Source organism: Spermophilus citellus (assembly GCF_964194105.1).
Source record: "Spermophilus citellus genome assembly, chromosome: 4".
In the NCBI taxonomy this organism is placed as follows: domain Eukaryota; kingdom Metazoa; phylum Chordata; class Mammalia; order Rodentia; family Sciuridae; genus Spermophilus; species Spermophilus citellus.
In genome coordinates, this window is record NC_138185.1 from 191,188,537 (window position 1) to 191,208,945 (window position 20,409).

Sequence of the window (20,409 nt, forward strand, 5' to 3'; positions counted from 1 at the left end):
TGTGCTGATTTGGAGAGGGAGCCCTGCATGAATCACACCTTTCCAAAAGGCTCCTACCCTTTTCCACCAGGTGGGAAATACAATTCCCTTCATAAATCTGGGGTCTTTTGTGTTTTAATAGTGGCCCACAAGCAAGGTAGGGTTAGGGTGTAGGGAAAGAATGATGTAAGATGGCATTGTAGGAATGAGTTTTGTCTAGAGAAGGTCCTTTTTTTCCTGGGTAGCTTAAACTCAACCTGCTGCAGGGAGTGGCATTGGGACAGGTCATTTGGAGCCAGTATCAACACAGTGTGGTTTTGTATTCTAGAGGTGGAAGGTGGAGTGTGCCTGAGAGGAAGCATGTAAGGAATCATAAATGTGAAGAGATCCTGCTGGATATACAGTCAGAACCTTACAGAATGTTATGCTGGTGAACAAAGGAGGAATTTAGCACTTCTGTTCTAGAGATGAAAGTTTATTAAGCACCTGGCAGTCTCCCCTCGCCTCCTCCATCCAGTGCACTTTGGGCCTTTGTACAAGAGAAGATGAAGATCAGTTCTGGAGGCCCCTCAGTCTTGTCCCCGGAGTTTGAAGGATTTCATTGTTTTTTCAATCCAGAGCCTAAAGCTTGAGATTCTGGTGTAGACACGTGGAGGTATCGCCTTCTTTTCCCCAAAGGACACAATGCCCTGGGCCACGTTTTTACACACAAGGGGGCCCCCAGAGTCTCCCTGTGGGCAGAGAAAACACCATTAGCTGGCCTCCTCCATTTCTCACACCTGGCCCCTCCACTGGGGGTGGACACTTTGTGAATTCAGAAATAGGGCAGTCCTCATTCAGTCCGGGGGCAGGGGTCCTCAGACTGATCCTGACTACTCCTTCCAGTTGACTAAGGCCTCTCCTCCCCCAGTAAGTCTATTTCCATGAAGTGACCACTGACATTCAGTTTCCACTAACTCCAGGACCAGAGACTGAATTGGTGAAAGGCTGAGTACATAGGGGCATGAGTAGTTCCCTTTGCCCTGGTTCTCCTCAAACTCTGCTGTGCCCAAGGCAGGGAATGGTTAAAGCCGGTGACTCACCTTAAAAGAAGTCTTGTTCACCTTTGGATTCCCCACACACATCTGGATGGTGGAGTTGTATAATATTTTGAAACGAGAGAGACATTCCTTGTCCTTTTGGATTTCCAGCTGTACCTCATGCAGTTTTGTTGTGGATGTATTTTGGCCAATGCGTCCCCATCCAGCCACAGTGCACACCATCCCTGGTGTAACCTGGGATTTTCTTGAGGGTAATTTGAGGAGGCTCACCTCAGCAGTCAGCTTGGCCTTCTTTTCCAACTAAAGGCAGATAAAGGCAATTTTTTCAACAAATAGACCACAAAACTCCAGACAGTAATGGGGTTGCCTTCTTCGTGGCATTGGGACAAGTGAAGCCTTCATTTTAGGAAGGATGGTTGGACAGAAGGACAGCAGATTTAATCCTCCAGGATTGAAGTGTGCAAGACCCATTGGAATGGCATTCCTCACCTGCAGTAACATGATGTCATTGAAATGGTTGCATTTGTAATCTGGGTGGGGGAAGGCTTTTTTTACAGGGATGATCTGCTGTGTCCTCTCATTGTCTTTGATGTTGTGGGCCCCCAGGATGACAGTGATGGATCTGCTCCTAGAGCAGAGAGGGAGGTAGAGTCACAGGGGATAAAGCTCAGGATCCCTGAAGGAAAATGGTTACTCAGGGCCAGGCAGGGTGGAGTTGGGAGGACGTGTAGGGGAACAGGACTCTGGGCTGAGTGTCTCTGGCAGCCAGGGCTGGTGCAGTTCCTGGAGCAGATGGAGTGTGCTCAGTCATGCACAGAGCTCAGGTGTCTCCAGGTGAGACTCTGAATTTCTCACATGTGCACTCTGGGCTCTTGGGAAGAACCAGCCTCCTTCCCACCCAGCCTTGATCCATGTTCTCCCTTTGTATAACAAGCCACCTGCACTGACCTGCTCCTCTCTCCCCAGAGCTTACCTGCCCTCCACAGAGTCTTGTCTTCAGGCCCAAAGGAGAGGATTCCCTGTGGGGTTTACTTTAGATGTGTGAACTCACCTTTTCCAGCAGTGGGCTGCTGTCAGGACAAAGTCCTCACGCACAAGGAAACCCCCACATCGTTTTGTTTTAGTTGGAGTCTTGATCCGAAGAAATGCCATGTAGGGATGAGAATGAGGCACAGCTTCCCGGCCCCCGATGATTTTCCCTGAAAGAAAGGTTCTGTCCTGCCCTTGGTGCTCATGGAGCCAAAGGCTGAAGAAGAGGAGACTGGGATCAACTCCAGGGAGGGAAGGATTGAGTGTGGTGGTGTTACCATCTAGGGGTGCGGGGTTCATTGTCCTTGTTCAGCAAAGAATTGAAGAAAAGGACACAGATATATGAAGCAAGCAGCAGGTTTATTGACAAAGGGACAGAGAGATGGCTCTGAAGAGAAATGCCCCAGTGCTGGTATCTGGTGTGGGAGTTTTGGTTTGTTCTTTTTATGGTCTCTGGAATTTCCTCCTGTCTTTATCATGTCCACAGTTCACCCTCTGCTCACTATTATTGATTGGTGTCTTCTCTGTACTTGCTTCTGTTTTAGTTTTTCTACTTTAGGAACATGAATATAAAGTGTCTGATTGGGTGCCTGGCTTGTGTCCTCAAGCACTTTCATCAAGCAGAAAGTTGACCTCACCAAAGACCCTCTCCATGCTCCCTTGTTCTGGCCCTGCCCCTGATCTCCTTGCTTGCCTGGCTCTTAAGCCCTAGAGGCAGGGTCTAAGTAGCCAGCAGCAACAAACATGGGGCCCTGAGTGTGCACCTGGCAGCATTCCTGGCTTGAAGAGTGACCCACAAGTCTCAGATACTCCCTCTGACCAAGAGCAGGACAGTCCTTGCTCTGTAATTCCTGCTTCAGATGTCAATGTTGACTGACAGGATTTGAGTTTGGAACCAGTAGTAACGTCCCTACAGATCCTGGTCAGTCCTTTCTCTGAAGTGTCCCAGAATCTTCTTTCCCCTCTTGTTTCCCCCTTAGTTCCCACTGAGCTCCTACTGGGTTCTGCACATAAAGTCAGGATGCTGAGTCGTGTTTGATGTTTGTCTGCTGGAGCCAGACACCAAGTAGGTGCCCAGTAAAGGTCTTGGCTGTGTGAGGGAATGGCTCTTGATTAGCCTGTGGCTGAGGTTTGGAGGGCAGTGCTGGTGAGATTGTGAGCACCAGGGAAGATGGGGTCTGACAAAGCCATTGTACCCATCTGTAACTGAAAATGACCTGAGAGAACATGGCGCTGAACCAAGGCACATGTAACTGTTAAGGGGACGAGAATGCCCATGACTCTGAGATCAAATGGATCTTGGCTTCATTCCTGGGCAGTGTGAGAATGACAAGTTTGGAGAAGCAGGTGGACATTGAGGGTAGATATTAAAATATTTGATTAAAAAATCAGTGGGCTTTACCTTGATTACAGAAGCCAGCCCTTTTCTATAAATTTACCTTTCTTGGGGAATTAATTATTTATTCTTTCCTGTTGGTAATTGTACTTTCATGTGTTCGTGAATGGACCTGCTTTCCAGATGTAAAGGTTATAGCTGGGAAAGGGGAAGGTGGCCACTGACTCTCATGGAGACCAGCCTTCTGCCCTGCTCCTCCCCTGTGCTCCCCTCCCCATGAGGCCCACCAGTCTTTGGGTGAGGTTTACCTTGCTGTTCAGAAAGTTGCTGGAGGTGCACCTGAACCGGGATGGTGGGGTGCAGCGTCTGAGCAGGGCTGAGCTTGGGGTTGGGCCTCAGTTCTTAGGGATAGTCACTCACCTGCCTCTGTCCTTGGGCACAGAAGAAAGACCAACAGGAGCAGGAGTGGCTTCATCTTCCCAGGAAGGCCTCTCTGGTCAAAGAGTTGGTGCGTCCTCCTGGTCTTTAAACTCCCAGTGTTCTCCTCTGGTGTGTGGGGGCTTTTTCCTCTGAGATGATCTCACCCTTGCCTCACTGTCTGATCAAGATCTGATGGTTGAGTAATCATTTGGCCAAGCCTAAGCACCCATCACTCTTGATTCAGTGCTGACCACAGAAACAGAAAACTGGAACCTGTGGTCAGAAGTTAGGGTTGCTAGAAGTGTTATATTGGCCAGTAGTGGGTCCTGGGACTCAGGAATCTAAATATCATTGTGATAGATCCAGGAAAGTATTTATTTCTTGGGCTTTCATTGACCTTCAGGATGATCATTTGTTGAAACCTTTTTCTGTGTAAAAGTTGGATAAATGGAGATGAGATTCTTTTGCTATCATAGAGGATACCAAAACGTTAGTAAATATAGAAGATGGAGGGGCTGTGGTTAGAGGGATGGGCAAAGTGGGGTGGGAGCAATACTGAAGATGGTGTGCCTCAGTTGCCCAAGAGCTCAGTGGTTCAAAACCACAATGACAGGGTGAAAGCCAGCCATAGGTTGGTCTCAGCTGGATTGTGTCAGCAGGGAGCCTGGTAATTTTAAGAATTTTTCCTCTCTTGGGAGTTCTCTAAGAAGAAGTTTTAGGGTCCATGGCCATGAAGGCTGGAAAGCCATTATGAGAAGGGGTCTTATGTGATTTCTGAGATGCTGTTCAGAAGACTCTTACCTCAGATATCCTCCCTGGTAGGATTCTTCACCTGATGCAGTGATTTTTGACCCTAATTGCTGAAGAGTCTCAGTGGTTTTCCATCCTTGTGCTTTATTCGTCTTTTCTGACCTCACTTATTTTGAATCCCTTTCTCTTGGAAGTCAGTCGCAATTACCCACGTACCATAGGAATCCACTTATTTCTCAGAGATTAAGACCTCTAGGTCCACAAAGACCAAGATTGTGGAGATAAATGCAAAATTGCTTGAGTGTGAGCCATTACATGTGAGAGTCAAAGGGGCAACTCTTACCAGCATCCCTTTGTTTTTGGAACCATGTATTCTAGCTGTGGGGAAACACAAGTATATCTTTACTGCTGGCTTAAAGCACACACTACCTCCCAGAGAACAGCATCCCAATCTCACAGGTGGTGGTCTGTCATCTGTCCTTGTTATCTTCCATGGACTCTTTCACAATTTTATCAGTCTAGCTGCTTCTGGGTGATATGGCACATGAACCTACTTCTGTACTTCTCTTATGGTGAAATGTGTTTGTTGGTAAAAAGCAGTGTTGGGTGAGAGACAGTACACCAAAGAAGTCCTGTACGTTCTGTAGCTGATCCAAGAATGGTGCTGGCAGCAGTATGGCGTTGGGCTGGGAAACAGAATTATACCAACACACAATCCCCAAACACATGAGCAGACTTTGCATTCCATTGGTTCTGTGTCCTACTGGGACCAAGTTGCAGATCTTTCCTTGGCCGTGCTGTGATTTGACTTCCAGTGGGCCTGGAGGAAAGGAGGAATGGGGAAGTGGGGAAGCATTTCCTATCTTAGAGAGTTTAACCCATTGAGTCCCAAGTTATCAGTTCTGTGACTATTTCAATGAATGCATCATGGGTATATTAAAATAGGTTGTAAATAATAATCTAGAGCTTATATATGCTCTCTATGTGTGCATGTGCATTTATATGTGTGTATTAGAATGCCCTAAGCATTTACTTGTGACTTTTCATGAAAGAATAGACTTGTAAAAACATAAAATCCATTTCAAAGTTACCATAATTGCTACATTTGTTGCTCAATTGTTTTTAATAGCTGTCCATATTTTGGAAATAATGGGTGAGACAATGGAAGGTGTTCTCCTCAAATGGAGAGGATTGGGATTCTTTCTCAGACTAAGGAGAGGGGAAGGAATCAGCCAGCCTCGGATTCCACTCACTTATGCCTCTGGGTGGTTTCTACTACTAGAGGAAGGTGTGTGAAATCCTGTTACTGAGCAGCTGCAGGAGGGCGCAGAGACTTTCTCTCTAGGGAGGTTTCTGAGCAGAAAGCAGCTCATCTCATGCCTAGAGATGCTGGGAAGCCACCCCAGGCTGAGTGTTAGAGACACTTAAGGTCCCTCTGCCATGGTGATGAGGGCACCTGGGCTTGGTCCAGGTCTATCCCACCTTTTGTGATAACTTTGGTCAGTCATCACCCTTGGACATTGCTTTCTTCTTCCTCTTCCTGAGGAGGATGAAGGCTTACAACAATGGTTTTCTAAGTTATTGAAACCACAGAACCATTTCCTCAATGTAGATATAACTCCTAAATTGCATATGTAGGCATATGACCAAGTCGCTTTTCTAAATACTATTTTTTGTTTGCTTTTTCTTCTGTGTTTTCCTTTTTTTTCCAGTGCAGGAGCCTGTTCCTAGCATGTCTTAGAGGCAGGAATTTTTTTCAGCCCCAAATATGAGTTTGTGTGACATCCATTGCTCATTCCTTATAGAAGATCATTATGAGATTGTGTGGCAGCATGATTTGTACACAATGGGATGGAAAAGGTCATACTTTTGCGAGTTACATAACTGAAGAGAGAGATTTTACTCCATGTCTAAAAAGAGTGTATTGTGGTGTGTGTTTGGGACAAGGGGGCATTAATCTAGAACTATAACTTGTACTAAACCTCCAGTGCCCCATTAATGGACAGACTCTGATCCAGGGCTGTGGGGTTAGCCCCACATAGGCATACCTTTATTTAACAAAAAGTTAAACACTGCATCTGTGACCTCCAAGACAGGAACTTCCCACCAAAGAGACTCTCAGGTGGCACTGGGGACATGGATGGGAGCAGTAACCATGATGGCCTGAATATTAGAGCCATGTTTCCATTTTCCCAGGCCCCAGGAGCCTCCCTGATTCATGTTGTTCTGTATGGCAGGGGTGCAGTAATGACGGGGATTATGTTTCTGAGCAGTCCAACTGCACGTGTGTGTGTGTGTGTGTGTGTGTGTGTGTCTCCTTCAGTGTGAATCTGTACACTGGCATTTATACTTGTTACTCTTGTTTTTAAAATTTGTTCTAATTAGTTACACATGACAATAGAATGTATTTTGACATACATGTATGGAGTATAACTTCTCATTCTTCTTGTTATACATGATGTAGAATTACATTAGTCACGTAATCATATATGAGCACTGTCTAGTGTGGGGGGCCATTGCGCTGAGTAACCACCATTTTCCTTCCCTGATTGGTAGAGGCTCTGTGGTCACAACTGTAGTGATCTGGTCACATTCAAAGTGGCCCCAGGTGGCTGCTCCGATCTTGGAAGTAGCAGAATGTGTCTTCATGCATAGGCGTGGCCTCTTACAGCCCCAGGGTTCGAATTACCTTACCTGTCCTTGTAACCCTGCCTATCTAGACCTTTTTTGGATGGAATTTTGAAAAAAATGAGGGTTCCCCCCCCAATAAAAATTCACTTCCGAATGTGCTAGCTCTCTCTCCAGCTTCTCATGACATTCCTCACTCTCCCATTTGGGGGGCTTGAGGCCAAGAATTGAGGAGCTGTCCTGAAAGCTTGAATTAAAGGTCATGTGTGTGTCTATGTTTTATTTGGTATCCTAGGAATTTCACTCTAGCAACCTTTAGTTTAGTGGCCCTTGCTAGTCGGGCGCGGCAGTCTAGTAAAGTCTGATTCCTTCTACCATCTTTCCTATTCGCTTCCCACTTCTTTCACATCATTCCCCCTTTTCTAATCCGAAGTACTTATATTCTTTCTGCACCCACTTTGTTTGTGAAATTGGCATCTGCATATCAAAGAAAATATTTGGCCTTTGATTTTTTGAGATTAGCTTATTTCTTTTACCATGATAACTTCCAGTTCCATCCATTACTGGTAAATGCCACAATTTTGTTCTTTTTTTGTGGCTGAGTAATATTCCATTGTGTTTATGTACTACAGATTCTTTATCCATTCATCTGTTGAAGGGCACCTGGATTGGTTCCATAGTTTAGCTATTGTAAATTGAGCTGCTATTAACATTGATGTGGCTGCATCGCTGTCATATGCTGCTTTTCAGTCTTTTGTGTATAAACCAAGAAGTGGGAGAGCTGGGTCTCATAATGGATTCATTCCAAGTTTTCTGAGATATCTCCATACTGCTTTCCATAGTGGTTGCACCAATTTGTAATCCCACCAAGAATGCATGAGTGTACCATTTTCCCCACATGCTTGCCAACACTTGTTATTGCTTGTATTCTTGATAATGGCTATTCTGACTGGAGTGAGATGAAATCTTAGAGTAGTTTTGATCTGCATTTCTCTAATTTCTAGAGATGATGAAAATGTTTTCATATATTTGTTGATCAATTATAATTCTTTTTCTGTAAAGTGTTCAGTCCCTTAGCCCATTTATTGATTTTTTTTAAAATTTGTTTTGAGTTCTTTGTATATCCTGGAAATTAGTGCTCATCTGAGGTATGTGTGGTAAAGATTTTTCTCCCTCCTTCCCAGCACCGTCACCCTTAGGGCTGGAAGGGGCTGCTCTCTGATACACGAGAGACGTCAACCAGGCAGGAGAGGGAGGTTGCTGGCTTCCAGACTGATACTGACTCCCCATTCCCGCCCTCGGCTGCCTTGTCATGCTGCCCAAAGCGGAGATGGAAGCCCTGGGACTGGCTCGATTGCATGGGGAACAGGGGCAGATGCTGGAAAACATGCAAGTGTCTCAATTTAAAATGGTGAATTACTCCTCTGATGAAGATCTCCAAGAGCTTTGTCCTGTGTGTGGAGATAAAGTGTCTGGGTACCGTTGCAGGCTTCTCACTTGTGAGAGTTGCAAGGATTTTTAAGCGAACGGTCCAAAATAATAGAAGGTACATATGTATAGAAAACCAGAACTGCCAAATTGACAAAACACACAGAAAATGTCCTTGCTGTGGATTTCAAAAATGTCTAAGTGTTGGAATGAAGCTAGAAGCGGTAAGGGCTGATCAACTGTGTGGAGGAAGGAATAAGTTTGGACCAATGTACAAGAGAGACAGGGCCCTGAAGTAACAGAAAAAAGCTCTCATTCAAGCCAATGAACTTCAACTGGAAGCCATGTCTCTGATGATCCAAGCGATGCCCTCTGAACTGACATCTCTTCTGCCATTCAGAACATCCATTCTGACTCCAAAGGCCTACCTCTGAACCATGCTGCCTTGCCTCCTACAGACTATGACAGAAGTCCCTTTGTAACATCTCCCATTAGCATGACAATGCCACCTCATGGCAGCCTGCAAGGTTACCAAGCATATGGCCACCTTTCTAGCAGGGCCATCAAGTCTGAATACCCAGACCTGTACACCAGCTTACCTGAGTCAATAATGGGCTATTCCTATATGGATAGTTACCAGACAAGCTCCCCAGCAAGCACTCCACATCTGATACTGGAAACTTTGAAGTGCGAGCCTGATGAGCCTCAAGTTCAAGCCCAAATCATGACTTATTTGCAGCAAGAGCAGGCTAACCGAAAGCAAGCACGAAAAGCTGAGCACGTTTGGGCTGGTGTGCAAAATGGCAGATCAAACCCTCTTCTCCATTGTTGAGTGGGCCAGGAGTAGTATCTTTGTCAGAGAATTTAAGATTGATGACCAAATGAAGCTGCTTCAGAATTGCTGGAGTAAGCTCTTAATCCTTGACCACATTTACCGACAAATGGTACATGGAAAGGAAGGATCCATTTTCCTGGTTACTGGGCAACAAGTGGACTATTCTATAATCGCATCACAAGCTGGGGCCACCCTCAACAACCTCATGAGTCATGCACAGGACCTAGTGGCAAAACTTCGCTCCCTACAGTTTGATCAGTGAGAGTTTGTGTGTCTGAAATTCTTGGTGCTCTTTAGTTTGGATGTCAAAAACCTTGAGAACTTCCAGCTGGTAGAAGGTGTTCAGGAACAAGTCAACTCCGCCCTGCTGTACTACATCGTGTGCAACTACCCCCATCAAACAGAGAAGTTTGGGCAGCTACTTCTGCGACCACCTGAAATCTGGGCGATCAGCATGCAGGCTGAGGAATACCTCTACTATAAGCACCTGAATGGGATGTGCCCTACAATAACCTTCTCATAGAAATATTGCATGCAGAAAGAGCCTAAGTTATCACACCTAGGAGTTCTGCTTCCTGAACACAAAGAGATTTGAGGGGTGGGGGAAAGAATAGGAAGAGGAAAAAAAATACTCTGAACTGCTCCAAGCAAGACTAATTAAAAAACTTGGTTAAAGATACTGAATTTAAAAAGGCATACTAATCAAATACTTAATAGCAAATAAATGATGTATCAGGGTATTTTTATTGCAAACTGTGAATCAAAGGCTTCATGTCCCCAAAGGATTCATGTGAAAGACATTGTAACGGAGTGGATTGAACTCAAGATGGATTCCAAAACTATGTCAGAATAAAAATGGGCAGACCAATTCTTGTATATTTAAACTGATCTCCACTATGAAGAAATTTAGGAACTAATGTGTGTTATTAATTAGGCTTATACAGTGGGGAATTGAGCTTACAGAATTCCTCCCTGTTGAAGCTGAACTGAAACAATTCTCAAGAATGCATCAGCTGAACCTGAAACAGCCCCTCTCTCTTCCTTGGAAGGCCTCGCACCTTCTGCCCTGTGATCACCAAGTCTGTACAAAGGGATCTATGCTCAGCCACGCCCAGTAGTAGCTCTACTAAATCATGAATTCCAAATGTCTATGTCTTAGACCTGCAAACAGCTAATAAGAACAGTCTATAAATATGTCAGCTTGCCATTTAAAATATGTTCTCAAATTTGTTTTGTCATGTGTTCATGTTTTTAAAAAGAGCAGGCAGTATCCCTCGTCTATCTTATATAAGCATTCATGAATATTAAGGGAAATGACTACAATTTTTTAAAGCAAATGCTCCATAGCTAAAGCAAGTTAGATCTTATTTCTGCTACTGAAATTTGCTGAAATTTCACATTTGCTGAAATGTGGCTTTGGCATTGTTGGACTTCATAAGAATTTCTGGCTGAAAGGCTTGTTAGGCCATATCCATCCTTTTAATCATAAAGGTTTGTAGTTCATTAAAAAAATACAGCATTAATCTTTTGCTGGAATGTCAAATAGTCACAGTCCGAAGTAGTTGAAAATAAAAACTGAAGTATGTCAAGCTATGGAGAATGAAAAGGAAGGAGAAGCTGATAGATTGATTGACACAAGGTTCATTCTAGTTGCCACTGAGCATTCCCTATCTTGAGATGGGAATGGTAATTTTTGAATCCAGCCTGGAAAAATACTACAGTCATTTAAGCCTTCCCCAAAGGGGAACGGAAGAGAGTGATACTGACCTTTCTAAGTCATAGACCAAAGTCTGCTGTAGAACAAATATTGGAGGACAAAGAATTGCAAACAAACTCTCCAAACAATGCCGTCAGTAATATTAACATGCGATGCCTCAAAGTCTTGCCTTATTGCACAATTCTGAAAGTAACTGTGCAGATGTGGATCAATTTTAAAATACAGTATTAATACTTTAAAGTCAGATAAAATATAGTGTTTACATTCCTTAGGTCCTTTAGGTTGGGGGGGGGATCATGGTATTGCAGGATAACAGAAATAGTAATTTCTTTAATGTTATTTTTCTGATTCCTAACTATTTTTAACACTACTTAATTATTGTATGTTGTGAGACACTAAAATAAAAAACGGAATCTCATTTAGACTTTAACTTTTTTGAGATTATCGGCAGCACAATCACTTGTAGAAACTGTAAAAAAAAGTATCACCTAGTCTTTTAATTTTTTTTCATAAATGTTTCTGGCTTTTGAATAGTTTATTTTGAATATCGTAGTTTCAACTGTAGACAATCATGATGCTAATTTATTGTTCTCGGTTTCACCTTTGTATAAGATATAGCCAAGACTGAAGAAACCAAATACATGTGTTTACTGTAGCATGTCTTCAAGTTAGTGGGATGTAGTTCAGGGACCTAGAAGGGTCTTAATGAATTAAAATCATCCACTTGATTAAATGTCTGTAAATCTTTCTAATTCTCACTGTAGTTATTTAATATCTATTATAAATTATGTGATCTGTAACTTCCTCTGTTTTCAAGTAAATTTAACAAGGTGAAATCTTACCCGGTTTTCCTTTCAAGCATTGTAAGTCATATACCAAAGATATTACTTATTACTTCAGCGTGTAAAAAGATAATTATTTTATTACTTTTATTATTCACTTCTAATGCCCACCCACCCAAAGGGTACAGGCTAGCAAAGACCAGCCTTGACTTGTGCCGTGTCTGTCACCTGTGTTATCTTCATGGCCCAAAGAGCAGTGAAGAATCACTGGTCAGAGCTCACAGCCAAAGCACCCCAGATCTCGGCAGCATCACTGCTACCCCCATTAAAAACCAAGTCAATTAGAAGACACATGGAGGGGAACAGTGATGTGGACAGTCAAGAAGTCGGTTCCATCCCATGTGTGTGACATGAGCAGAGGTGATCATGAGATCAGGAGAGCTGTAAGGAGGGTCTTTAACATTACAAAAATGTCAAATACAGCCAGGAGCCGTGGTGCACGCCTGTAATCCCAGCGGCTCAGGAGGCTGAGGCAGGAGGATTGCAAGTTCAAAGCCAGCCTCAGCCACTTAGCAAGGCCCTAAACAACTCAAAGAGACCCTATCTCTAAATAAAATACAAAATAGGGCTGGGGATGTGGCTCAGTGGTCCAGTGCCCTTGAGTTTAATCCACATTCAAAAGTACATAAAAAAGGTAATACACTGTGATGAAGTGGGTTTCATTGCAGGGTGCAAGGTTGGTTCAACATATGAAAATCAATAAATGTAATTCAACCATTCAAACAGAATTAAGACAAGAGTGACATGATCATCTGAATAGATGCCAAAAAGGCCTTTGATAAAATCCAACACCCATTCATGTTAAAAGTGATGGAGACACTAGGAGTAGAAGGAACTTACCTCAAATCATAAAGGCCATATAAAAATATATGAAAACTGTGCAACATCTGTAACAATCAGGGAAATCAAATGAAAACTATGCTACAGTTTTAGTGCATTTTGGATTTGGAAAGAAGCCCAAAGCCAACATCATCCTTATGTTGAATGGAGAAAAACTAAAAGCATTTTCTCTGAAATTAGGAACAAGGCAAATTTATCTACTCTACCACTCCTATTCAATATAACACTTGAAACATTGGCCATGATGATCAGACATGAAAAAGAAATTAAAGGATAGAATTATGAAAGAAAGAAGTTGAAGTATCTCTGTTTGCCTACAATATGATCCTATATCTAGAAGACTCAAAATACAGACAAGAAGATTTCTAGAGCATAGAAATGAATTTAGCAATGTAGCAGGATACAAGTTCAACACCCATAGATCATTAGCTTTCCTATACTCCAACAGTGATTCCGTTGAGGAAGAAATCATGAAAATAATCCCATTCATAATAACTTCAAAAAATTAATCTATCTAAGTAGGGAAAGAGCTTGGCACACAAATTATAGAACGACAAAGAAAGGAATTGAGGGTGACCTTAAAAGATGAAAAAACATGCCATCTTCAATAGACAGAGTCGATATTATCAAAATGGCCAAAATACCAAAAGCAATATACAGATGCATTTCAATCCTCATCAAAATATTAATGACATTCTTCACAGAATTAGAAAAACAATTCTTAAATTTAACTGGAAGAATCAGAGACCCAGAATAGCCAAAGCAATACTAAGCAAGAAAAGTGAAGCATGAGACCTCACAGTACCTGATCTGTAATTACATCTAAAATGCTAGTAACAAAACCAGCATGGTATAAGCATCAAAATAGACATGAAGACCAATGGAACAGAATAGAATACCCAGAGAGATATTCACATATCCATAGCTGTCTGATATTGACAAAGGCACCTCTTGGAGAGAAGATAGCCTGTTAAATGGTGCGGGGGAAACTGGATAGCTATCTGTAGAAAAATGAAATTAGATTTTCTCTCACACCATGCACAAACCTCAGATTGAAATGGATCAAAGACTAGGAATTAGACCAGAAACTGTACAACTGCTGGAAGAAAACATAGGTTCAATACTCCAGCAGGTAGTTGCTGGCACCAGCTTCCTTAATGAGACCCCCAGTGAATAAGAAAACAAACAAACAAACAAAAAACAAACCCAAGTTTCAATAAGCGGGATGCCATCAAACTGAAAAGCTTCTGTACAGCATAGGAAATGATTAAGAGTGTGAATAGTTTGCTCACAGAACAGGAGAAGATTTTGGCCTGCTAATCCTCCAATAGGGGATTAATATTTAGAATATACAAAGAACTCAAAGCCTTAACACAAAACCCCCCACCCCCACAACATAGCCAATTAATAAATGAACAAAAGAACAAAACGGAAGTTTCTCAAAAAAAAAAGAAAGAAAGAAAGAAAGAAAGAAAGAAAGAAAAGAAAAGAAAGAAATTAACACAAATGGACAAGATTTATATGAAAAAAATATTCTGGGCTGGGATTGTGGCTCAGCGGTAGAGCACTCGCCTAGCACGGGCGGAACCCGTGTTCGATCCTCAGCACCACATACAAATAAAAGCATTGTGTTGTGTCCATCTACACCTAAAAAATAAATGTTAAAAAAGGGTTCACCGTTTGTAGACTCAGGGAAATCAAATCAAAACTGTCCTATGATTTCATCTAACTCTAGTCAGATTGGCAACGATCAAGAATATGAACAATGATAAATGTTGGCAATATTGTGGGCAGTAAAGGAACACTTGTATATTGTTGGTGGCATGGCAGACCAGTACAAGCACTCTGGAAAGCAGTATGGTGACCTCAAGGAACTAGGGATAGAACCACCATATGATCCAGCTATCTCACTTCTTGCTATTTTCCCAAAGGAAAGATGGACATACTATAGCAATACAACCACCTCAATGGTTATAGCAGCACAATGCACAATAGCCAAATTATGGGATCAACCCAGATGCCTGTAAGTAGATGAATGGATTAAGAAATTGTGGTATATATTTATTCAGTGAAATTTGACTCATCCATAAAAAGAATGACATTATGGCCAGTAAATGGATGGAAATGGAGAATATCATGCTTATAAGCCAAACTCTGAAATCCATATGTTGAATGTTTTCTGTCTTATGCCAAAAACTAGAGTAACATTAAGGAAAGTGAAGGGAAGAATAAATATTATAAATAATCAAGCAAATATAATTAATTATACCAATTAATAATCTGGTTAATTATGCTGATTATAATTAATTAGTAGATATACTAAAGGAAGTCAAGTAGAACAAATGAAGGAGAATGGGACTGGAGAAGTTAGATGGGAGGGAAAAGCTGAGAGTGAAAAAGTCAGACCCCAGACTTCAGGAAAATGTGGAATATGTTTAAAGTCTGAGTTTCTGTACAAGGGCCTTTTTCATGCCATAAAGTTAAATCAGGACAGGCCTGATCACACTCTAGTCCTCCTCACCATCTTCCTTGAGCCTCATGGGAGGCTCTTAAACACTGACAGGTAGACCGGTACACTGACAGGACTAGAAAGTCTCTATTTCCTCTAAACCCCATAATCAGCAGTTCTTAGGTCTGCTGTGATAATGCTCTCAAAAGTGTACCATGTAACACCAAGACAATTCAAATGAGTTTCATTATCTTGACAAGAAGATGACTCTGATTCTTGTGGATTTAAAACCCAGATCCAGATGAGAAAAGCCACTCAAGCAAAGTGACATGCAAATCAGATAAACCACATGGATTACATGACGACTGCTGTTTCGCAGGGACCCTACTGCCTGGCACACAGTATTTGCCCAATGAGCATTGCTGTATTGGTTGATGGCAGAATGTTGCTTCCTTCCTGCTACAGAGGCAGGCAGTCTCACATAGATGGGCATTTTGGTCCAGGGTACCAATCAGTGAATTCTGTCCCAGAGGCCAGGCTGTCAGTGGTGCCCAAATGGAAGAGCCTGCAAGAGTTCAGGCTGTTGAGTGTGACCTGTCTTTGTTGGGCTCTGAGCTCAGGAGCAAAACTCGGCATGAGGAGGACTGCTGTGGGCTTGACCCAAGTGAAAGCTCTGGACTAGGGTTTTGAGGTCATTCCCTGCTTCCTGGTCCTTCATGAATGGGGCATAAGATAAGCTAGGGCTCAAGATCCATCAAGGATGAGAATCTTGATGAACACAGGATAGAAAGTTTGCTCCCATCCTCACAGGTTTCCAGGGAACCTGTACATGGGAGGTGGAGAGAAGCTGGCTCAGACTAAGATGGAAGATCATTTGGGGTTGTGGGAGGATGGGCTGACGGGAGACCAGACACTGTACTGGCTCTGGCCCAAAGACAGGGCCATGACAGCCACTTAAGAAGCATTTGAGGGCACTGAAAATTCTTCCTGAAAGTCTTCATGCTTCCAAGCTGCCAGTTGTGCTGATTTGGAGAGGGAGCCCTGCATGAACCACACCTTTCCAAAAGCCACATATCCATTTCCACTAGGTGGGAAATATAATCCCCTTTACAAATCTGGGGTCTTTTATGTTTTCACAGTAGCACAGAATCAAGGTGGAGTCAGGGTGTAGGTACAGAATGTGGTAAGATGGCATTGTAGGAATGAGTTTTGTCTAGAGAGGGTCCTTATTCCTGGGTAGCTTAAACTCAACCTGTGGCAGGGAGCTGGCATTGGGACAGGTCATTTGGAGCTACTATCAACAAAGCATGGTTTCATATTCTAGAGGTGGAAGGTGGAGTGTGCCTGAGGGGAAGCATGTAAGGAATCATAAATGTAAACAGATCCTGCTGGACATGCAATCAGAACCTTACAAAATGTTATGCTGGTGAAAAAGGAGGAATCTAGCACTTCTGTTCTAGAGATGAAAGTTTATTAAACACCTGGCAGTGTCCCCTCTACTCCTCCACCCAGTGTACTTTGGGCCTTTGTTCAAGAGAAGATGAAGATCAATTCAGGAGGCTTCTCAGTCTTGTCCCTGGAGTTTGAAGGATTTCATTGTTTTTTCAATCCAGCGCTGAAAGCTTGAGATCCTGGTGTAGATACTTGGAGGTGTCCCTTTCTTTTTCCCAAAGGACACAATGCCCTGGGCCACGTTTTTACACACTAGAGGACCCCCAGAGTCTCCCTGTGGGTAGAGAGATCAACCCTGAGCTGGCTTGCTCCAATTCTCACACCATCCCCTCCCCATATGGTTGGAACTGTTAGAGGGTTGTGAATTCACAAACAGGGCAGTCCTTGTTCCCTCATTCAGTCCAGGGGGCTCCAGCCTGACCCTGACTATTCCCTCCAGTTGACTGATGCCTCTCTTTCTCCAGTAAGTCTCTGACTATGAAGTGACAATGGGCATTTAGTCTGCACTGACCTTCAGGACCAGAGACTGAATTGATGAAAGGCAATTTGAGGAGAAACAGGGGCATGAGTATTTCCCTTTGCCCTGTTTCTCCTCAAACTTTGCTGTGCCCAAGGCAGGGAATAGCCAAAGCAGGTGAACTCACCTGAAAAGAATTCTTCTTCTCTTTTGGGTTCCCCACACAAATCTGGATGGTGGAGTTGTATGGTTTTGTGTAACGAGAGAGACATTCCTTGTCTTTTTGGATTTCAAGCTGTACCTCATGCAGTTTTGTTGTGGATATATTTTGGCCAATGAGTCCCCAACCAGCTACAGTGCACACCATCCCTGGTGTAACCTGGGATTTTCCTGAGGGTAACTTGAGGAGGCTCACTTCAGCAGTCAGCTTGGCCTTCTTTTTCAACTAAAGACAGATAAAAGGAATTCAGATGAACCAACAGCCCACAAAACTCCAGTCATGGGGTTGCCTTCTTCATGGCACTGGGACAAGTGAAGCCTTCATTTTAGGAAGGATGGTTGGACAGAAGGACAGCAGATTTAATCCTCCAGGATTGAAGTGTGCAAGACCCATTGGAATGGCATTCCTCACCTGCAGTAACATGATGTCATTGGAATAGTTGCTGTTGTAATCTGGATGGGGGAAGGCTTTTTTTACAGGGATGATCTGCTGTGTCCTCTCATTGTCTTTGATGTTGTGGGCCCCCAGGATGACAGTGATGGATCCGTTCCTAGAGCAGACAGGGAGGTAGAGTTACAGGGGATACAGCTCAGGATCCCTGAAGGAAAATGGTTACTCAGGGCCAGGCAGGGTGGAGTTGGGAGGACGTGTAGGGGAACAGGACTCTGGGCTGAGTGTCTCTGGCAGCCAGGGCTGGTGCAGTTCCTGGAGCAGATGGAGTGTGCTCAGTCATGCACAGAGCTCAGGTGTCTCCAGGTGAGACTCTGAATTTCTCACATGTGCACTCTGGGCTCTTGGGAAGAACCAGCCTCCTTCCCATCCAGCCTTGATCCATGTTCTCCCTTTGTATAACAAGCCACCTGCACTGACCTGCTCCTCTCTCCCCAGAGCTTACCTGCCCTCCACAGAGCTCTTGTCTTCAGCCCCAAAGGAGAGGATTCCCTGTGGGGTTTTCTTTAGATGTGTGAACTCACCTTTTCCAGCAGTGGGCTGCTGTCAGGACAAAGTCCTCACGCACAAGGAAACCCCCACATCGTTTTGTTTTAGTTGGAGTCTTGATCCGAAGAAATGCCATGTAGGGATGAGAATGAGGCACAGCTTCCCGGCCCCCGATGATTTTCCCTGAAAGAAAGGTTCTGTCCTGCACTTGGTGCTCATGGAGCCAAAGGCTGAAGAGAGGAGACTGGGGTAAACTACAGGGAGGGAAGGATTGAGTGTGATGGTGTTATCATTTAGGGTTGTGGGGTTCATTGTCCTTGTTCAGCAAAGAATTGATGAATAGGATGTAGAGAAAGCAAGCAAGCAGCAGGTTTATTGCCAAAGGGACAGAAAAATGGTTCTGAATAGAAGGGTCCCCAGAACTGATATCGAGTGGGGGAAGTTTTGGTTTGTTCTTTTTTATGGTCTCTGGAATTTCCTCCTTTCTTTATCTTATCCCTGTTCACCCTGTGCTCACTATTATTGATTGGTGTCTGTCTGTGCATACTTCTATTTTACTTATTCTATTGGGTCCCCCACTTAGGAGCACAAACAGAGAAGTCTCTGTCTGATTGGGTGCCTGGCTTGTGTCCTCAAGCACTTTCATCAAGCAGGAAGTTGACCTCACCAAAGACCCTCTCTATGCTCCTTTGTTCTGGCCCTGCCCCTGGTCTCCTCACTTGCCATGTAGTCCTGGCTGCTCAAGCCCTTAAACATGTCCCTAGGGGAAAGGTCTGAGTAGCCAGCAGCAGCAAACATGGGCCCTGAGTGTTTTCCAGGCAGCATTCCTGGATTGAAGAGAGACCCACAAGACTCAGATACTCCCTCTGACCAAGAGCAGGGCAGTCCTTGCTCTGTAATTCCTGCTTCAGGATTTGACTGACAGGATTTGAGTTGACTGACAGGATTTGAGTTTGGAACAAGCAGCAAAGTCCCTAAAGATCCTGGTCAGTCCTTTCTCTGAAGTGTCCCAGTCTTCTTTCCCCTCTTGTTTCCCTCTTAGTTCTCACTGAGCTCCTACTGGTTTTGCACATAACGTCAGGATGCTGAGTCGTGTTTGATGTTTGTCTGCTGGAGGCAGACACCAAGTAGGTGCCCAGTAAAGGTCTTGGCTGTGTGAAGGAATGGCTCCTGATTAGCCTGTGGCTGAGGGCTAGAGGGGAATGCTAGTGAGATTGTAAGCATCAGGGATGATGAGGTCTGGCAAAGCCATTGCACCCACTTGTAACCGAAAAAAAGACCTAAAAGAAACTGAAGCTGAACCAAGGCACATGTAACTGTTAAGGAGACAAAGATGCCAAGAATTCTGAGATCAAATGGGTTCCAGGTTTTTTCCTGTGTACCTTGAGAATGACAAACTTTGTAGAAGCAGATGGACATTGTTAGAACATTACTGGGCTTTGCCTTGATCACAGAGGCCAGCCCTTTTCTCTAAGCTCTCCTTATTCATTCTTTCCTGTTTGTAAATATACTTTCTTTTCTTTTTAGTTGTCCTATCAATTATGTCTTCAACTTGTTTCATCAATGTTTTATAGTTTTCATTTTTTTTATTGGTTGTTCACAACATTACAAAGCTCTTGACTTATCATATTTCATACATTAGATTCAAGTGGGTTATGAACTCCCAATTTTTACCCCAAATGCAGATTGCAGAATCACGTCGGTTACACATCCACAATTTTATATAATGCCCTATTAGTAACTGTTGTATTCTGCTCTAGGGAAAGGATAATTGCCAACTGGCTCTCATGGAGACCAGCCTTCTAAACTGTTCCTCCCTTGTGCTTCCATCCCCATGAGGCCCGCCAGTCTTTGGGTGAGGTTTACCTTACTGTTTAGAAAGTTGCTGGAGGTGCACCTGAGTCAGGATGGTGGGGTGCAGCGTCTGAGCAGGGCTGAGCTTGGGGCTGGGCTTCAGTTCATAGGGATAGTCACTCACCTGCCTCTGTCCTTGGGCACAGAAGAAAGACCAACAGGAGCAGGAGTGGCTTCATCTTCCCAGGAAGGCC

The 20,409-nt window shown here is 43.6% G+C and overlaps 2 protein-coding genes and 1 pseudogene across 3 annotated transcripts; 1 reads left to right on the forward strand and 2 right to left on the reverse strand.

The window, feature by feature from the left end:
- Positions 1-548: 548 nt before the first annotated feature.
- On the reverse strand, positions 549-3,898 carry LOC308647237 (granzyme B-like; the record flags this gene model as incomplete). The annotated part of the gene is made up of 5 exons (XM_081291291.1): positions 3,805-3,898; positions 2,071-2,218; positions 1,509-1,647; positions 1,062-1,319; positions 549-710 (listed from the first exon to the last, which is right to left on the reverse strand). Exons 1-5 carry the CDS (start codon positions 3,857-3,859, stop codon positions 549-551), a joined length of 762 nt encoding a protein of 253 aa, XP_081147417.1. The 5' UTR covers positions 3,860-3,898.
- A 4,596-nt stretch (positions 3,899-8,494) lies between these two features.
- On the forward strand, positions 8,495-9,994 carry LOC308647228 (nuclear receptor subfamily 5 group A member 2-like; annotated as a pseudogene). The gene has a single exon. The product of its transcript is annotated as a nuclear receptor subfamily 5 group A member 2-like (transcript).
- A 6,863-nt stretch (positions 9,995-16,857) lies between these two features.
- LOC308647239 (mast cell protease 3-like) lies at positions 16,858-20,409 on the reverse strand (the record flags this gene model as incomplete). The annotated part of the gene is made up of 5 exons (XM_081291293.1): positions 20,340-20,409; positions 18,397-18,544; positions 17,834-17,972; positions 17,390-17,647; positions 16,858-17,019 (listed from the first exon to the last, which is right to left on the reverse strand). Exons 1-5 carry the CDS (start codon positions 20,392-20,394, stop codon positions 16,858-16,860), a joined length of 762 nt encoding a protein of 253 aa, XP_081147419.1. The 5' UTR covers positions 20,395-20,409.